Source organism: Fundulus heteroclitus, chromosome 15 (genome assembly GCF_011125445.2).
Source record: "Fundulus heteroclitus isolate FHET01 chromosome 15, MU-UCD_Fhet_4.1, whole genome shotgun sequence".
In the NCBI taxonomy this organism is placed as follows: domain Eukaryota; kingdom Metazoa; phylum Chordata; class Actinopteri; order Cyprinodontiformes; family Fundulidae; genus Fundulus; species Fundulus heteroclitus.
Window position 1 is genome coordinate 16967918 of NC_046375.1, and position 19970 is coordinate 16987887.

Below are 19970 nucleotides of genomic sequence, written 5' to 3' on the forward strand. Positions count from 1 at the left end.
GGAGTAACCTTGGAGACTGACAGTGCAGAAAGATCCTTAGAGGCCGGCGGTGCAAGGCTCTTGAATGCTGATAAAAGCCGACGCAGGGGTCTTTGTGGGCAACGATGCTGGTGCAGGTTTGGTGCCTCGTCTTGGTGTAGACTAGGTATCAAACACAAGCAGACGCATCTGGAGAACCGCCGCTGATAAGCAGACTTGACCTCAGGAGGGTTTTCCCTCTTCCAGTATTTCGAGGCCAGTCGAAAGCCAACACATGTTGATCAAGGCTAAGCGGGGTGTGGCCGAGCAGGGCAAGGGAAATTGAATATGGCCGTTGGAAAAGGGACTTTGTCGGGTTGACAGACCTGTATACAGACCTCTGTTGGTTTGGTTGTTGTTCTGTCCTTTTTCTTGCAGGGTGCGACAGGCAGGCTGCAGCCACAGGCATTTTATATAACCTTCAATTAAGGGGGAGCCTAAAAGGAGGGTGGAGTCAATAGGAAGGTGTCAGAGCATTTGGTCACCTAAGCAGTAACCTTACTGAGAGCGATGCCTCTACTCTTGCCTTGCCTTGTTAAGCCTGTGACTAATCTATGTTGTCTTTTCACAGAAACCCTCTTCCAAACCACTGGCCCTTCTACATCTCCCTGCTTATCAGAAAAAACTCAAGTTCTCAGCCTGGTCCATACGACCCTTCTTGGAACTCTAGCCAAACTCTATCACAACTAGGATCAAGTTGTTGTTTTTTTGATTTGCATATTCAAAAATGTCAGTTTCATATGTGAAATTTGGTTTTCTTTAAAGTAGTTCAAAAGATTTAATGAAGCAAAATATTTTTTTTTATCTTTGTTACTCTTTTTAAATTTGTATATACAAGTAAATGTAGAAAATATTAAACTAATTAAAATTTTCTTTTCTTTGGTTTAATGGAAAAATACTTTAGTCAGTCATTTTTAATGTACCATGAAAATAAAAGGGACATCTAAATTTAGATCAACTATTTCACACGTGTAGACACAGCACACAGAGATGCAGGCGAGCATAAGCATGATAATGTAGTTTAAGTTCCTCTTTGAGAACCCACTTCCTTTGTGGTCTATACCCCATTTACCAGCATCAGTCGCACAGAACACAACTTTCCTAGCCAGGTGCAGGATGGATCAACTTAATTTCACTGCGGTTCCTCCTAACTTCTCTTCTCCAGGACAAGTTTCTCCTCCATCATGGAACCTGAGAGATCTCATCCCCGCAGTGGTGTTGTCCTTCTGCTTTATTCTGGGAGTTCCTGGAAACATTGCTGTGATTCTTCTCAAGCCTAAGTGGCAGAACATGTCCAGCCTGAGCCGGAGTTTGATGCTGAATCTGGCCATTTCTGACCTCCTCTGCCTGCTGACCCTTCCACCTTGGATTTACACTTTACTCCACAGTTGGACCTTCAGCGTGGAGACCTGTAAGCTTTTAGCAACCCTTGTGTACTGCAGTGTTTATTGCAGCATGCTGACTGTGACTGCAGTGAGTGTCCAGCGCTATGTTGTGGTGGTCCACCGTAAGGTCTGCAATCAGGTACACAAAAGAATGCTGCTGGTTCTGCTCTGGGTGGTTTCTGTCATCCTGTCTATCCCAAGTTTGGTGTTTCGACAGCTGAAAACAGATCAGAAACTGACACGTTGTCAACCAGAATATTCTTCTGATACAGAAAAAGCAGTGGTGCTTCTGTCAGAGACCTTGGTGGGATTTCCCTGCCTATCTCTGGTTGCGTTTGCATACATTAGGCTCCACAAAAAGGTCAGTCAGGGAGCGTTTTTTAACAATCGACAAACAACTCGACTGGTAACCAGTATCATCGTCTGCTTTTTTGTTCTTTGGGTTCCATATTATACAATTAATGTGCTGGGCATTGCAGCTATTTGTCTCAGAAATGACTTACTGTTAAATGTTTGTAAAATCATGTGGAACATTACTGGATCTCTATCATTTTTAAATAGCTGCATCAATCCACTCCTCTATGCCTTTACCTCTGAAAAAGTTTGCATTGTTTGCCAGAAAAAGGAGCCACTGGAGCAGGATTCCAGAAATCTCCGAACCCCAGATTTCAGTACAACCTCTGTGCTTTAAATCGAAATGGCTTTGTTTGTTTCTCTGTTGGTTAAAATTCTAATTGTGAAACTAAAACATCTCAAATGGTCTGTATAATAATTTGAACTGGATACCTATAAACCTGGATACCTGTTGTTTGTATTTCCAACATATTTTTATTAAGAGTATTTCAGTTGTTGGTGTTGTTGTGCTGTTGTGCCATATTAAAGCCATGATGAAATAATTGTAGTCAGATTGAATTCTGACCATGTACCATGGGAAGGTACCAGAAGGAATTTCACCACCCTGCTGCAAAGACAGCCTCTCTCTCAGCAGGGTGCCTGCTGTAAACCACCCCCACAGACAAAAGATCAGCTCACTTCTGACCGGGCTCTCAGACGATCACTCCTTGCAGGAGCCACACATGTGGCCTGGAAGAGGCCACAGGCTGAGTGAGATATGAGCCTCTCTGAAACTCAGTTCCTCCCAGGCGTCGGCAGAAACTGCCAGCCGATTCAAAGATAAGTCTCTTACTTCTGCTTAAAAACAGATGCTGAAGTGAACAAATCCATCTATGCCAGCTTTGTTTTGCTTTCTCAGCGGACTCCAGGCGGAGCTGGTTCCAAGCAATGCAGAGCTGAAAAGCCGGCAGAAGGACCCACTTTGTATGTTGAAGAAAACCTGCTGAAATCGTTACTGCAACCGGGTCAGGCTGTCTGCAGGACATTCAGGCCTCGACCGATACTCCACGCTCATGGCTACAAGCCTCCAAGCTGCCCGACCACACTGTCGGTTAGCTTACAGCTGCAGAGCTGCACGCTAGCCCGCTGCTGACCAGACCAATGATTTTCCCTACTTTTCAGTGCTCCTTCCTTGGATAGCCAAAGTGGAACGAAATCCCACGAGGCACCGTCAGGTTGGACAGAGAGACCCAAAGGGAAAGATTACATAGTCATTGGAAATGTTTGTGATGCATCCATATGTCTTTAAAAAAAGGGGCTAATGGAATTAGCCCATTAGCCCATGCTAGCATCCTGTTCCATTGCATTGCTGATACGGTTCAAATGTGTTTTGTAGTTATTACAAAGGTTATCTCTACAGGGGTTTCATACATTGATGGGATATTAATGTTTATGTTATCCAGCCACTCATTATGACTAAAATAAAAGCCTTTTAAAGTCAGCGCCGAAAATCCGCTAGCCAAAATGCTATTTAGCTCCTGGTGACATCCGGTTCCGAACTTTCAAAAGGGAGCTTGTTTTAAAGAATATGGCTTTCATAAAGTTTAAATGATTTCACTGAGCAAACCATTCTTTATAATATTATTTCCTCAAAGTAATGTTTTATGTAATTTGGGATTTGCTTTGTGGATGTGTTAAAACTTATACCAAATGTTGTTCTGAATTAGTTAAGCTAAATTAACTCCATTCCATGCTCTTTGAATCAGATTTGCAGTGAATGGGTTTCACTGAATTGTTCGGATTATTATCAACCACTTTAATTTGTCTTTTGTGTACCTTTGCATGCAAATAGTTCCTTAGCTTAGCTTCTTTTTATCTTCATTTTGCTTAGTAGTTTAGTTAAGTTTCACTAGCCTAGTAGAGATGATTTGTTAATCGGAATATAGTGTTAATTCAGATAAACAGCATTATATAGTAATATTTTCTGGATGTTCATTCTATTTCTGTTATTAGATTCTTGAACTTGAAGAAGTTGTCACTCCTTTATTCTATGTGTGTGCAGAGTTTGCTGTTAAAAGATTGCTAGTGCTCGAACTTATCACTTTCAACCATTGTCCTAATATCAGCTTAAAAGCTGATCATCATCAGACAATACTTAACAGAGTTATTGATGAAACATTAAATAACTTTAAACAGTGTATAATTGCACAACAGTGCGCTTTTTCTTAAAATAAAAAAAATCAATCTGAATTGTCAATACCTTTGTCAGTGATTGAATAAAATTAAAATGTGGCTGTTTATTACTCAAAGGTTTTTTTATGGATCCTTCTTAGGAAACAATGAGTTTTTCTTATTTTCTACATCTTTGTGCACACCAAGATACATTATGACATTAATAAAAACAAGTAAAACACATTGACATGACCTTAAATAAAAAATATATAAACACAGAGTCACTTTAAAGTTTTAAAAAAGGCTTATATTACATAAAAATAGTGTTTATTGAAATTTGCTTCTGTCCTACATTTCTTCTTTTCATCCAACACAGGCCAGCTGCTTATCTTTATATTCCTTTTGGATCATATTTATCAAGCTGTCCAGTTTTTGCTGTTTTCTATTAAATTTATTTAACAATATTGTCACAGTATTTGCAGCATAACAGCTAAACAAGGTCATGGACCTTCAACTGACCAATTTCGTAAATATGCCATTTTCATTTCTCTGAGCATATCTGTAGTCCAGGACAAAATGGATAATTAAAAATATTTGGTTGTTCATTACACCACCTACTCCCACCTCCTTATGCTCGATCCCAGACAGATGGAAGTAGCGCAGGAAGTGACTGTCATCCAGTCACAGCTACAGGTAGTGGTACTTGCCGAACCTGGTGCGGTTCTGAGTGAACGTACCATAAGAATTTTACCTCAGTAAGATTAAAGTCATTCAAAAAGCACCCTGGGCCTTAAGAGAACTCTTAAAGTGAAACAATATTAGGAGAAGTGGGGAGGACTTTTAGCGAGCCTAAGAGTATCAGGAGTCTGATAAGCCAAACAGAGAGCTGTTTGGCTTATCCACCGCTTAAACAGGTGGAGGAAATGAACACATAAACGTGTTTAACAATGATACATTTATCAAAATATAGATATGATAACTTCATCATCCCCAAAGAGGGAAATTAATTAGTTTCAGCAGCCCAACAGGTTGTGCTGTAGTAGCATAATTTTATTGAGGATAAATTGATCTCAAATAGAAAGTGGAGAAATGTACAAAGAGCAACGGAATTTCTATAATATTTACAGAAAATGCTGTCAATAATAAAAATGTTAGAAGAATTGGAAAAATAGCATAAGAATATATGCATAATACTGTTGTGAAATTCAGGAAGTGATCTTTCTCAAATAAGTCTCAGTCTGTTAGGTATTGTCCAGTGAAAATCAACTCAATCTACTGATATTAGGACAATAGTTGTGTCATTGGGCCATCAAAAGAAAAAAAAATCAGATTCAATTGGGAACAACATGTAACCTGAGGATGGGTTGTGAGCAAAGGAATTTCACACATCCACGCAGAGGGGGCCAGCCACCCTTGCGCGCTAACATGGGACTTAGACTCACAAGCATCTTAAAAGGCTCACTGTCATGAAACAGAAATGGAGGACCCAGAATTCAACCAGGTAGATGACGTTTAAGACAGTTTTTGGAGGGTGAGGCAATGGGTAGAAACCAGAATTACTGAAGCAGGCAGGATGGAGAAAACAATAATCCAAGTCCGTAGTCAGAAAACAGTCCAGGGTCGAGCTAGTTAATCAAAAATCCAAGTAATGTCCAGAACACAATCCGGGAGCGAAGTCAAGGCGTAGAAACAGGTCAGGTACCAGCAGGCCATCAGTTGGGCCATCATATGGGCTAGGAAAGATTCAGTAAAAAAAACAGATACTGATCTGAACACAGGCCAGCAGGCAGACATAAACACTCTGGATTTAACTCACCAGATGTTGGTAATGATCTGGCACTGTGGAATGGACTGAGATGAGTATAAGTAGAGGAATGAACAGGTGACCGGGATTGAAAACTAATTAACTGCAACAGGTGGAGCTGATCAAAAGCAGGGGGGTGACTGGAAGTGGAATGAACTGTTTGGTTAACTGCTGGTGGCTGAATAGTGACAGAAACTAAACAGAACCATAACTATGACACTCACAAGCTGAGTAAAAGGTGCCTTCTGTGAAACTCATCTCCCTTCCCTTCAATGGAGCAACAAAAGGGGGAGATTCTCATTGTCCTCTGCAGAGCGGAGGACCCGACTGAGTTCAGAAATCTGCCGACTAGATTGAAGCTAAGTTTGCAGTCTCACTTCTGCACAACCAGCAGTTGAAGTAAAGAATGCCGAAACAGCTCTGTTTATTTTTGTCAGCTGTTGCAGGAAAGCTGACGCGAGACGGCGCGGAGCGGTCTCCTATCCTCACCAGGCCAAGCTGAGACAAGAGCTGAGCTGAATTTGCCCACTGTGACCGAATCAGAAACTGCATGCAGTCAAACAAAGACAAACAATAAAACTTTGAGAATTTATCATAAACCACCATAAGTTTGGACAGATATTCACAGGTAGGCCTATTGACCTAAAGCAGACCTGCAAATTATTATTTTTTTGCCCCTTTTCGAGGTTTTGTGAGGACTAAACTTGAGCGGAACTGTGTGGGTGTTGGCTCACTGCGGTTTTCGCAGAGACACATTTAGTACTGAATGTTAAGTTACGTTTTTTTTTCTTTTTTTTGGGCAGTAAATGTGATTTAATGGTTTAGGGTAAGACCTTTCCAAAAGGGAAAGAAGGGTACAGCTAAAAAATAATTTTAGCTGTTTCAAAGGGGTACTCGTGACATTGAGGTCAGCCGTTTAACTGGATCTAGTTAAATAACCTTTGTCAGTTCTCAAACCAAGTTATCTATCCATTCTGGTGCACATCCCTATAGAGGAGTGGTAACAACAAACTCAAGGTGAACAAACTAAGAGTGAATGTAACTCAAATAGCCACTTGATGAACCGTGTATTTCTGGTTTATGCAGTACAAAAATTCCAAAAAACGTCAAAATGCAGTTCTGTGTTGGTTTATTCCAAGACTGATTGCCTCACTTGTTCATTCATTGATTGACTATAGGCTGAGTGACTGCTGGTTCCTGAGGGACTGGTAAATAAAAAAAACATACTGTATGACCACCTATGTTCATCCCGAGCTACTTAAAGTATATATATATATATATATATATATATATATATATATATATATGTGTGTGTGTGTGTGTGTGTGTGACACACACACATTCAAGTCCCAAACAAAATGAATTAACTAATTAAACTAATGATTAACAAATACATATATTCTAAACAACTAAATTTAATCAAAAATATGAATACAACTTTTAAGCAAATAAATGAAAATAAACTAAATAATCGAAATTCTAAAAAGTAAGAAAAATAGAGAAATAGCTCCTACACACTATGTCTTTTTTCAGGACCTGGTTTAGCAGCAAGGCTTGGAAAACGGCATGTAGTGAGGCTAATGCTTTATTCTGCTTTCCCTGCCTCCTTTTTTATCAGCATCTGACTCAGCAGGTACAACTGATTTAAAGCACTTTTCAGAAAAGGCAAAAATATCTTGCTAGAGCTGACTGATAGTTTCCAGCCCAAATATAACTTAAAACCTGTCTATCTCAGTAAAAACAAACCCAAATGTCAACCTTTCTTGAAATGCATGCTAAAAGCTTAATACTATAGCATGCATAATCATGGGTGGGCTGTAACACAATAATGACATGTACAGTGATAAAGCCAGGTATTAACCACACTTTTAATCAACGCCATATTTCTATATATTTTTTTATTTTAAATAAAGGCTTGAAAACATCACCCACTTATCTCAACTAGATTGATTTTCAAAGATTTGCATTTACTTCTTAAAGTGTAACTCACCCCAAAATAAAAAAAAAATTTGCAGATAAACTGTATAAACTGAACCATACAGTGCTATTTTAATGTTATTGTACAGTTTTTGTTTTTACATTTTCATAGGAACTTGTTTAGTTTTGCAATATTTTTCTTATAACTGTCGTAGTGCTGCCCTCTTAAAGGAGAAGTCCGGTCAAAATCAGAATTCAAACTGCTGAAAGTACTTTAAATATAAAACTACTACATACTGTGCAAAAAATTACACGTTTTTTTAATTATGAATAATTTTCATTTAATCATGTTTATGTGGAGGATTCCATCTTGGTCAAGAATAGTACTGTCACCTCCCATTTTTTGACGTCACTCGGCGGACCCGCCGTTGAGCAAGTTTCAACGCTCTGTTTGTCACGGCGCACTATTTTCCAACATGGTGACGACTGGTGCTCTGTAAGAAGCAGAGCGTGATGAAGTACTAAGTGACAGTGATGGGAGTTCCATGGAGCTATCATCATCTGATAGCGATATGGATTTTTTTAGAAGAGTTTCTTGACAGAAACCGGACTTTTGACGGAATCCAGCGTACCTATTTCCAGTGCAAACTCAGTCGGGTCCTACAGTATATATGTATACACGCGTGTGTGTGTGTGTGTGTGTGTGTGTGTGCGTGCGCGCGCTCCGCCGCAGCACGGCTTTGTCGGCGCTGCAGCGGAGCGCGCACACACACACACAGTGGAGGAGAGATCGCTGAAGTGACTTAAGTTATATATTTGCCCTCTAGTAAAAAGGGCAGGTGGTCATTATTGTAGAAATATTAAAATATAAAAGCGTTCCAGCACATGCTGGGGATACCACATCACATGTGGTATCCCTCCGCCCCTCTGCTCGGTGACCATCCCCGCAAATTCTAAATAAAAAAATTCTAAAATAAAAAATAACTTACCGAAAATCCTCGCTCTCATGTCATGTTCAAAACATTCTTCTTCAAAATGGTCACTGCATATGATGTGTTTTCTCTCTGGCCAGAAGTTAGATGGCAAATCCGTTCTCTTCAAGTTGGCAATCCAGCAACGAGCCCGGTGGCTCATGAATCGGGAAGTTGAATTAAGCAATGTTTTTTCTACTTTTACCAGTTGTGTTGGAACATCCGATGGCCATGCACGTGGGCATTGTTGCTGTAACAATAGCTCTTGGGAATGTCAGCGGTGAAGTCCTCTGGAAATCCGAAAAAATTATTGATGATCGCAGCTGTGTAGAACGGCTCCTATTGACTTTGCATGGAAAGCGGAGAGAAATGCTGTCGCCGCTTCCGCTTTTCCACGCCCCAGGATGTGATGTCAAACGCCCCTTACTGCCCAAATAAGGGCAGTAATGTCAGCCCCCATACACAGCGATTCAGACGACAATTTATGTTTTTATTTTCTTATTGATTAAAGATAAGTTAATTAAATAACCACAAACGTATTAGTTTTAGTTATAGCTAATGATACCCTGATTTTTCCTTGTTGACCGGACTTCCCCTTTAAGGTTGAAAGGTAGCTAACAGTACTTGCTTTTGTCACTGGTAAATGTTTTCGTCATCATAGCCCGAGGTCAGCGTTCCGTAAAAGCATCTCAGTCATACACCCATGTAGTGATTGAGACTCAGGAGTATGAATAATGAGCATCAATCGATTGTGTTTAGCATTTGTAACAGCTTTGACTATTCCACGTTTCACACACTTAGCGGTGCCCCGCTGGGTCTCTTGGCACTGCCCACTTGGGTGGCATTTTTCACATTTTGACTGGGGCAGGGTTCTGCTTTTTCTAGCAAGGTGAGTTACACTTCAAGCTCTGTGAAAAGCTGGGTTAAACTCAAACATATTTATGTAATGCATTCTGACTGTACAACAATGTTAATAAAAAGTCAATCTGAATTGTCAATACTTTTGTCAGTGATTGAAAAAAAATAACAATGTGGCTGTTTATTCCTCAAAGGGTTTTCTATGGATCCTTCTCAGGAAGCAATGAGTTTTTCTTACTTTCTACATCTTTGTGCAGACCAAGATACATTATGACATTAATAAAAACAAGTTAAACACACTGACATGACCCTGAATAAAAAAGATAAATAAACACAGACTCATCTTAAGGTTTAAAAAAAGGCTTATATTACATAAAAATAGTGCTTTTTGCAATTTGCTTTTTCCTACATTTTGCCTTTTTGTCACATCACAAGTACAAACTTCAATGTCGGTAGGTTACTTTACTGAGTTTGTATGTGCCAGGCCAAAACAACTGTAAGCAGAAGATAACTGATACATGGTTTACTTTGTGATTTCTTGTACTTTAATGGTAAATGACCTGTACTTGTATAATGCCTTATCAAGTCCAGAGGACTCCAACATTACATTTAATCATTTAGTCATTCACATGCTGACAGTTGTAAGCTACATTTGTAGCCAAAGCTGCCCTGGGCCCTCTCCCTGGACTGCCACCCTACCGTGGTGGAGGGGTTTGAGTGTCCCAATGATCCTAGGAGCTATGCTGTCAGGGGCTTTAAGCCCCTAGTAGGGTCATCCAAAGCAGACAGGTCCTAGGTGAGGGACCAGACAAAGCGCAGCCCAAAGACCCCTTATGATGAATAGAATTATTGGACGTCGTGTTCCCTCGCCCGGACGCGGGTCACCGGGGTCCCACTCTGGAGCCAGGCCTGGAGGTGGGGCACGTTGGCGAGCGTCTGGTGGCCGGGCTTTTGCCCATGGAGCCCGGCCGGGCTCAGCCCGAAGAGGCGACATGGGTCCCCCTTCCGATGTGCTCACCACCTGTCGGAGGGGCCAAAAGGGTCGGGGTGCATTGTGCAACGGATAGCAGTAGAGGGCGGGGACCTTGGCGTTCCGATCCTCAGCTGCAGAAGCTGGCTCTGGGGACGTGGAATGTCACCTCTCTGGTGGGGAAGGAGCCTGAGCTCGTGCACGAGGTTGAGAGGTTCCGACTAGAGATAGTGGGACTCACCTCAACGCACCGCTCTGGCTCTGGAACCAGTCTCCTTGAGAGGGGCTGGACATTTTTCCACTCTGGAGTTGCCCTCGGTGAGAGGCGCCGAGCTGGGGTGGGCATACATGTTGCCCCTCATCTCGGTGCCTGCACGTTGGGGTTTTCCCCGGTGTGTTCCAACCATTGAGGAATCACACTCTTAAGCCTCCCTGGTAAGGTCTTTTCAGGGGTTCTGGAAAGGAGGGTCCGTCGGATAGTTGAATCTCGGATTCAGGAAGAGTAGTGTGGTTTTCTTCCTGGTCGTTTAACACTGGACCAGCTCTATACCCTCAGCAGGATTCTGGAGGGGGCATGGGAGTTTGCCCAACCAGTCTACATGTGTTTTGTGGATCTGGAGAAGGCATTTGACCGTGTCCCCCGAGGGATCCTGTGGGGGGTACTCCGGGAGTATGGAGTACCGGACCCTTTAATAAGGGCTGTCAGGTCTCTGTACGACCGGTGTCAGAGTCTGGTCCGCATTGCCGGCAGTAATTGGACTCGTTTCCAGTGAGAGTTGGACTCCGCCAAGGTTGCCCTTTGTCACCGATTCTGTTCATAACTTTTATGGACAGAATTTCTAGGCGCAGCCAAGGTGTTGAGGAGATCCATTTTGGTGGCCTTAGGAATGCGTCTCTGCTATTCGCGGATGACGTGGTCCTATTGGCTTCATCAGGCCGTGATCTATAGCTCTCGCTGGAGCGGTTCGCAGCCGAGTGCGAAGCGGCCGGGATATAAATCAGTGCCTCCAAATCCGAGACCATGGTCTTGAACCGGAAAAGGGTAGAGTGCCTTCTCCGGGTTGGGGAGGATGTGCTGCCCCTAGTGGAGGAGTTCAAGTATCTTGGGGTCTTGTTCACAAATGAGGGGAAGATGGAGCGGGAGATCGACAGGCGGATTGGTGCAGCGTCTGCTGTGAAGCGGGCGCTGTACCGATCCGTTGTGGTGAAGAGAGAACTGAGCCAAAAGGCGAAGCTCTTGATTTACTGGTCGATCTATGTTCCTACCCTCATCTATGGTCACAAGCTTTGGGTCGTGACCGAAAGAACGAGATCCCGGATACAAGCGGCTGAAATGAGTTTTCTCCGTAGTGTGTCTGGGCTCTCCCTTAGAGATAGGGTGAGGAGCTCAGTCATCCGGGGAGGACTCAGAGTAGAGCCGCTGCTCCTCCACGTCGAGAGGAGCCAGTTGAGGTGGCTTGGGCATCTGGTCAGGATGCCTCCTGGACGCCTCCCTGGTGAGGTGTTCCGGGCACGTCCCACCGGGAGGAGGCCCAGGGGAAGACCCAGGACACTGGAGGGAGTATGTCTCCCGGCTGGCCTGGAAACACCTTGGGATTCCTCCGGAGGAGCTGGCCCAAGTGGCCGGGGAGAGGGACGTCTGGGCCTCCCTACTGAAGCTGCTACCCCCGCGACCCGACCCCGGATAAGCGGAAGAAGACGGACGGAGGGACGGACGGGCTGCCCTGGGCAGACTGACAGAAGTCAGAAGTGAGGCTGTCATACATCCCCGCCACTGGGGCCCTCTGACCACCAAGTCAGCAGAAGCAGGTGACGTGTCTTTCTCAGGGAAAGCCCAACTTGCCCAGGGACCCAGTGTCAGAGACGGTCGGAGAACTGGCAACCCACCGTATACAGGAAAAACTCCCTAGCTCCTGTGCCAATGTCGCACCACATTATGCTGCTGCTGATGCATTGAGGTCTATTTAAGATTTTTCAGTTATGGTTCCTGCCAGTGGCGTATTTAGGCCATTTTTAGGGGTGCTCAAGCTAAATCTTAGCTCAGCAATCTTAGCTCAGCACCCCTAAAAAATTACTGATTCCGAGTATTCCTGGTGTTTGCCCGGATCACCTCTGTTTGAAGCGCTCGGCGTTTCCACAATGTCATTTCAACGCTGCTGTGCACAGCTCCACTGCCTGCTTTTTCTTTCCTGTCCCTTTAAATCTGCAGCACACCGGACTGTGTTATGTGCTGTTTAACTCCACTTTCATTGGTTTTGCTGCCTTAAATTCTGCCTTCCCTCATCCTGATTGCCTGTTTTCTATTGCGTGTGTGTGTGTGCGTGGAGCGCAAGATTTAAGTTTTGATTCATACTGGGATACTGCGGTTACCACAATTAATATCAGGCTACTAAACTAGTCCCAGTTAAGAAACTATATATTATCTGCACTAAAATAGGTGAAAGCTGCTGAGTGCAGTTCTGTAAAGAAGCAGGAGAGAGAGTTTTGATTTGTTGAACTTGAAAAATGTAAGTAACCAAAGTTAGCATCTGAAAATAGCATTTAATTCTGAAGTATAATACATTTGATCAACAAAAACCTAATCTTTTTTATAAAACTAAATACTCTGTGACAGGCAGGAGTTCTGAAGACTGCTGGAAAGATGGAAAAGCAAAGACTGAAGGCTATTCAAAATTCTGATTCTTAGCCACAACCGTCTGAAAAAGAAAAGGTGAAGGTTTCCCTTTTACCAATATTTCGTTGCTATTATTGCTTTAATTTTTTGTTGACCCTTCGAGGCAGTTCAGGTATAAATAGCAGGTGTAATTTCTTGTACATAATATACAGTATAAGAACACTAGATGCCACCTAAACAACTATGGCTACATTCACACTGCAGCCTGAAGTGACCCAATTCCGATTTTTTTGCCCATGTGCGACCTGTATCTGATCTTTTTATGACAGTCTGAACAACACAGATTGGATTTTTTCAAATGTGATTTTAAAGTCTATTCTCTGAGATACAGGGAGCCAGTGTAATGACTTTAGAACTGGAGTTATGTGCTCTACTTTCTTAGTCTTAGTGAAGACGCGGGCAGCAGCTTTCTGGATCAGCTGCAGCTGTCTGATCCACTTTTTAGACAGACCTGTGAAAACACCGTTGCAGTAATCAATTCTACTAAATATAAACGCATGGATTAGTCTTTCCAGATCCTTCTGAGACATTAGTCCTTCAATCCTGGAAATGTTCCTCAGGTGATAGAAAGCTGACTTTGTAATTGTCTTTAGATGCTTTTGGAGGTTCAGGTCTGAGTCCATCATTACACCCAGATTTCAGGCCTGATCAGTGGTTTTTAGCTGAAGCGACTGAAGCTGTGAGCTAACTTTTGATCTCTCCTCTATTTGTCCAAAGATTATTACTTCAGTTTTGTTTTTATTCAATTGAAGAATGTTTTGACACATCCAGGCATTGATTTCTTCTAGGCATTTACTCAGTGCCTGAACTGGTTCATAGTCACCTGGTGACATGGTGATGTAGAGCTGTGTGTCGTCTGCATAGTTATGGTAGCTGATGTTGTTGTTTCTTATGATCTGAGCTAGAGGGAGCATGTAGATATTGAAGAGGAGGGGACCTAGGATGGACCCTTGGGGAACCCCACATGTGATTTTTGTCATCTTTGATGTAAAGTTATCTACTGATGCAAAAAAGTCCCTGTTCTTTAAGTAGGATTCAAACCAGTTGAGAGCTGTACCAGAGAGGCCGACCCAGTTCTCCAGGTGTTCTAACAGAACGGAGTGATCGACAGTATCAAATGCTGCACTGAGATCCAAAAGTACCAGCATGGTGGTTCTTCCACAGTCTATATATATATGGATGTCATTAAACACCTTGATAAGGGCGGTCTCTGTACTGTGGTGAGCACGGAAGCCAGACTGGAAAACGTCAAAGCGGCTGGTCGTTGTTAAGAAGGTGTTTAATTGTTGAAACACAGCTTTTTCAATAATCTTTCTGTTAAAGGGGAGGTTTGAGATGGGCCTGTAGTTCTGGAGTAGGAGTTTGTCTAAATTGTTTTTTTACAGCAGTGGTTTGATAATTGCATTTTTTAGAGACTGGGGGGAAACACCTGACAGAATGGACGTGTTTATTATCTGAGTCAAATCAGACGCTATGACAGGTAAAACATTCTTAAGGAAAACTGTGGGTAAAACATCAAGGCAGCAGGAAGAGGAACTTAGATGCTGAATGATCTGCTCTAAGCTTTTGTGGTTTATTTGGCTGAAATGGGACATTTTGTCAGAAATAGTTCCAGCTGAATACAGCATTGGTTCTGGTGTTGATATGGTAGTACAAAGTGATCCTCTAATTTTTAGGATTTTCTCAGTAAAGAAGTTAGAAAATTCATTGCAGGCCCTGGTGTAGTGGAGTTCGGAAGTCACGGACACAGGAGGATTTGTTAACCTGTCGACTGTGGCAAATAAGACACGAGCATTATTAATGTTCTTGTTTATGAGCTCAGAGAAGAAAGATTCTCTTGCATTTTTCAATTGTAAGTTATATCTGTAAAGTTTCTCTTTATAGATGTCATAATGAACATGGAGTTTAGTCTTTCTCCACCTGCGTTCAGCTTTTCGACACTCCCTTTTTTCACTTCTAACTGCTGGAGCATTTCTCCAAGGAGATTTTTTCTTCCCGGAAAGAACTTTCACTTTAACTGGAGCAATGCAGTCAATGATGTCTGAGACTTTAGAATGAAAGTTATCTACTAGCTCATCTACTGAGTTGCAGCCCAAGGTTGAAGTAGGAGAGTAAGCTTGAATAAAAGTTTCTGTGGCATTATCCTTAAAGGTGCGTTTTCTTACGATGTCCCTTTGGCTAAACGAGTCACAGGAAATGATGCTTTCAAAGGTAACAGAAAAATGATCAGAAAGGGCAACATCAGTTACATTGACCTTAGAAATCTTTAGACCTTTAGTGATGATCAAGTCTAAAATATGTCCCTGTTTGTGTGTTGGCTGTTTAACATGTTGAGTTAAACCAAAGTTTCTAAGTGTGTCACACAGTTCTTTTGCACCTCTGTCTTCAGGGTTGTCAACGTGAAAGTCGAAGTCTCCCACAATAATTAAACAGTCATAATCAACACATATCACAGACAGGAGGTCACTGAAATCATTAAAAAGTTTGATGTGGACTTAGGAGGCCTGTAAACATTGAGAAACATAGTTCGTACCGGGCTCTTTACCTGGAGAGCCAAATGTTCAAAAGAGTTGAATTTTCCCAAAAACAACCTTTTACACTTTAGTGAATCATTAAACAATGTTGCTACTCCTCCACCTTTCCTTTGCTGTCTGCTCTCACAAAGGAAATTGTAGTTTGGAGATGTCGACTCCAACAGAATAAATTCTTCATTTGATTAATGTAACCATGTTTCTGTTAAAAACATTACATCAAGATTATTGTCAATAATGAAGTCATTAATTAAAAGGGATTTTCCTGACAGAGATCTAATGTTCAATAAACCCAGTTTATATGACTTGGTGGTTGATGATGTCTCTGTGACAGGTTGCATCTGACAGTTTACGACTTTTAAGTATTTGTTCCTGTTTATCCTTTTGTTTTTCTTATTTCTGGAATGCATCATCACAGATATTCCATAATCTCCAGCAAAAAGCCCAGGCTGATGCTGGAAACTGTCATGTCTGATAAACGTGCGTCCAGGGCCCAATCTGTATCACAGCGAAGTAATTTGGAGTTCCTCAGTATCAGAGTGTTCTGTGATACGTAGAGGAGGAGGATCTGAGGCTCTGAGGCCTTTGGAAAATGCTAGTTTAGTCACAGCAGCATGGCTAAGTGGAGAGGATGTCATCTGTAGGCCAATCTTAAATACTTTGTTCATGTTGTGAGAAAATTCCAGAAAAGGACCTTCTGGGCTTTGTGGAGAAGAAGGGGAGGCGGGCCCAGTCTGGACCGGTGTTCGTGACGATGGAGGTTCTTTGTCCTCTTTTTGTCCTGCTGAGATCTGGGATGAATCTTCCTGTAGCTCTGACGTAGCCTCTCTCTGTGTCATCTTTCTGGCCATCTTTATCTTTGCTTGTTCGTGCTGGACTGGGCTTATCATTTGTTTTGGAACTGGTTGAGCTTTGTTTTGGAACAAAGCTGATGGCACATGGTTCACAGAATAAAAGATGTTTGAAATCAGCCGTTTTGCACCTGACCTATTTAAATGGAAACCATTGTCGCTGAACAGAGGTCTCCTCTCCCAAAAGATGTTAAAGTTGTCTATGAAGGTCACTGTTGTTTGTTTGCATATTTTTTCCAGCCATTTGTTTAGCATCAGAATTCTGGAAAAAATCTCATCTCCGCAATTAACGGGCACACAAGGGCCACTGAGAAAAACCTTGACATTAAGGCCATCAACTAAGTTCAACAGACGAATGTAATCCTCTTTCAATACTTATGATTTTCTTATCCGGGTGACGTTGCCTAGGGCTTCAGCTTATATTATGAGTTTTTCCAAGGTCGGGCGTTCTTTCAAGACCCTTGGAAGGATGTCTGTTATATCAGACACCAGGCCACAGTTCCTGTCCTTGTAAATCAAAACCTCTGTGTTTTTTCTTGTTACAGAAATGTTTAATCCCACCTACAGATCCATTGCATAATATCAGGGTCCTCGGCCCTGTGGCATGTCTTTTCTCTGATGTCTTAGAACGAAAATCGTTGACGTACCTCCGATTGATGTCAAGATCCTCCTGGGTCAAATTTTGGAGCGGAGCGAATCTGTTTAGTAATGGAATTCCAACATTTCCAGCAGGCTTACTCCTATCATTTGTTTTGAGAACAGCCCGTTGTTGTTTCACTTGTCTTGGGACATCTCTCTGTAGTCTCGGCCAGTTTTCTTTGTCTAGGTGTGGAGTTTGTTGATCCTTTGGTCTTGCACCCAGAGTGGTCCAGGGATTCTCATTTTCCTCAGGGAACTGTTTGTTCACTGAGTCGCTGGTCTGGTGGTCACCGTTCAGAATCACAGGCAGGGTTGTTTTATTTCCATGCGCGCCAGCATTATAATCCATGTTTAATGCATTAAGACCTGCAGTGTGAACGTAACCTATTTTTTGTTTAGACTTTTGCTTAGTTATGATAGCATGATTAGGATTCCACAAAATAATAGTGTTATTTATCTGACTATTTCTACTTCTGGAATTAGGATAAAGACAAATAAAACAGAGGAACACTATTTACATTGGTTTTATTGTACATAGATTTCCACACTGTCCATTACTAAATTAGTACAAACCAGAGGTGGAACTAGACATTCATCATCATCAGGGGCTTAGCCCATAAAATATTACATCATTACAAGGGTAATTTGGTACACCAAAAAGTAAGAAATTATTCAATCTGTTGATGTGGTCGCAAAATGTATTTAATATAGGCCTTTACATTTCTTAAAGTTTAATCTGCTGTTCTTTAATAGTCGTACTAGTTATACCAATAGTATATTAATATGTTCTCATTTAAATTATTAAATGGACAACCATTCCTGTTACAATTCAGCCTTGGTGTCACCCATCTCATGCAAAGTACAGTATTGGGTCCTCCATGCTCCTTATGTATTAAGATTTACTGCACATTTAAACATTATTGACAACTCACTATTGTTAGGGAAATAATTAGTTGTCTGAGAGGATGTAGGTAAGGAGAAGCTGTTATCTACACTTCAGATATATGATGTAAGAAATGTGTTTGGAATGTTAAGACAAATTACATGAAATGTCGAGCCACCACTCAGACTGTAGCCACGGCTCTCTGTATTTCTGCTCGCTCACCTCTTGGACCCAGCTTCACCTTCCTACAGTAAGCCACCAACCAAAGCAGCCGAACAGCCTGCCTGCTTGTGGTTGGTGTCTAACCTCCTTTACCTTCTGTTTTCAGTGAAGCCCTCCCAGTTTCACCTGCTCTCACTCATCATTTCAATAAACCTATCACTCCGTTTACCTGTCTGTGTGTTTGTTGCCCCTGTCAGAGTCATGGAAAAACCAAACATGACATGCTCATGATTATTATCACAGTCATTATATTTGCAAACTTTTGTCTCGATTTGCATAATAAACAATGTCAGTTTCATATGTGAAATTTGTAGTTCAAAGCATTTATTGAAGCAAAAATATATATATATATTTTTATCTTTGTTACCCTTTATAGATTTGTATATCCAAGTAAATGTAGAAAATATTAAACTAATTTGAATTTTATTTTCTTTGGTTTAATGGCAAAATACTTTAGTCAGTCATTTTTAATTTACCATGAAAATAAAAGATACATCTAAATTTAAATCATCTATTTCACACATATAGACACAGCACACAGAGATGCATGCGAGCATAGGCATATTCAGTGTATTTTAAGTTCCTCTTTGAGAACCCACTTCCTTTTGCTTGTGCTCTATACCCCATTTACCAGCATCAGTCGCACAGAACCTGAGAGGTCTCATCCCCGCAGTGGTGTTGTCCCTCTGCTTTATTCTGGGAGTTCCTGGAAACATTGGTGTGATTCTTCTCAAGCCTAAGTGGCAGAACATGTCCAGCCTGAGCCGGAGTTTGATGCTGAATCTGGCCATTTCTGACCTCCTCTGCCTGCTGACCCTTCCACCTTGGATTTACACTTTACTCCACAGTTGGACCTTCAGCGTGGGGACCTGTAAGCTTTTAGCAGCCCTTGCATACTGCAGTGTTTATTGCAGCATGCTGACTGTGACTGCAGTGAGTGTCCAGCGCTATGTTGTGGTGGTCCACCGTAAGGTCTGCAATCAGGTACACAAAAGAATGCTGTCCTGGCTTCATGCTCTGGGGTCGGTTTTCTGGCATACCTGTCTATCCCAAGTTTGGTGTTTCGACAGCTGAAACAGATCCAGAACTGACACGTTGTCAACCAGAATATCTTCTGAGACATGAACAAAAGCATTGGTGCTTCCTGGTCAGAGACCTTGGTGGGGGTTTGCCTGCCTATCTCTGGTTGCGTTTGCATACATTAGGCTCCACAAAAAGGTTAGTCAGGGAGCCTTTTTCAACAATCGACAAACAACACGACTGGTAACCAGTATCATCGTCTGCTTTTTTGTTCTGTGGGTTCCATATGTATACAATTAATATGCTGGGCCTGGCAGCTATTTGTCTCAGAAACAACTTTCTATTAAATGTTTGTAAAATCATGTGGAACATCACTGGATCTCTATCATTTTTAAATAGCTGCATCAATCCACTCCTCTATGCCTTTACCTCTGAAAAACTTTGCATTGTTTGCCAGAAAAAGGAGCCACTGGAGCAGGATTCCAGAAATCTCCGAACCCCAGATTTCAGTACAACTTCTGTGCTTTAAATAGAAATGGCTTTGTTTGTTTCTCTGTTGGTTAAAATTGTGAAACTAAAACATCTCAAATGGTCTATATAATAATTTGAACTGGATGCCTATAAACCTTTGTTCACTATTTGACAACAATGAAGCAGAAAGTATGTTTTATATGCTAATGCATTTCTTAAATCTATTTATTTGTGTGCACTGAATTATTTAC

The 19970-nt window shown here is 41.8% G+C and overlaps 1 protein-coding gene and 1 pseudogene across 1 annotated transcript; both read left to right on the forward strand.

Annotated features, from left to right (window-relative positions):
• Positions 1-1134: 1134 nt before the first annotated feature.
• LOC105930513 (leukotriene B4 receptor 1-like) lies at positions 1135-2094 on the forward strand. Its single transcript, XM_012868763.2, has one exon. It carries the CDS (start codon positions 1135-1137, stop codon positions 2092-2094), a length of 960 nt encoding a protein of 319 aa, XP_012724217.2.
• A 16078-nt stretch (positions 2095-18172) lies between these two features.
• The window catches only part of LOC105930530, a 2369-nt pseudogene continuing 571 nt past the window's right edge, over positions 18173-19970 (forward strand).

What these genes read in the sequence shown, in the direction of transcription:
- LOC105930513 (XM_012868763.2), top strand. Translation starts at nt 1,135, where the DNA reads ATGGATCAACTTAATTTCACTGCGGTTCCTCCTAACTTCTCTTCTCCA.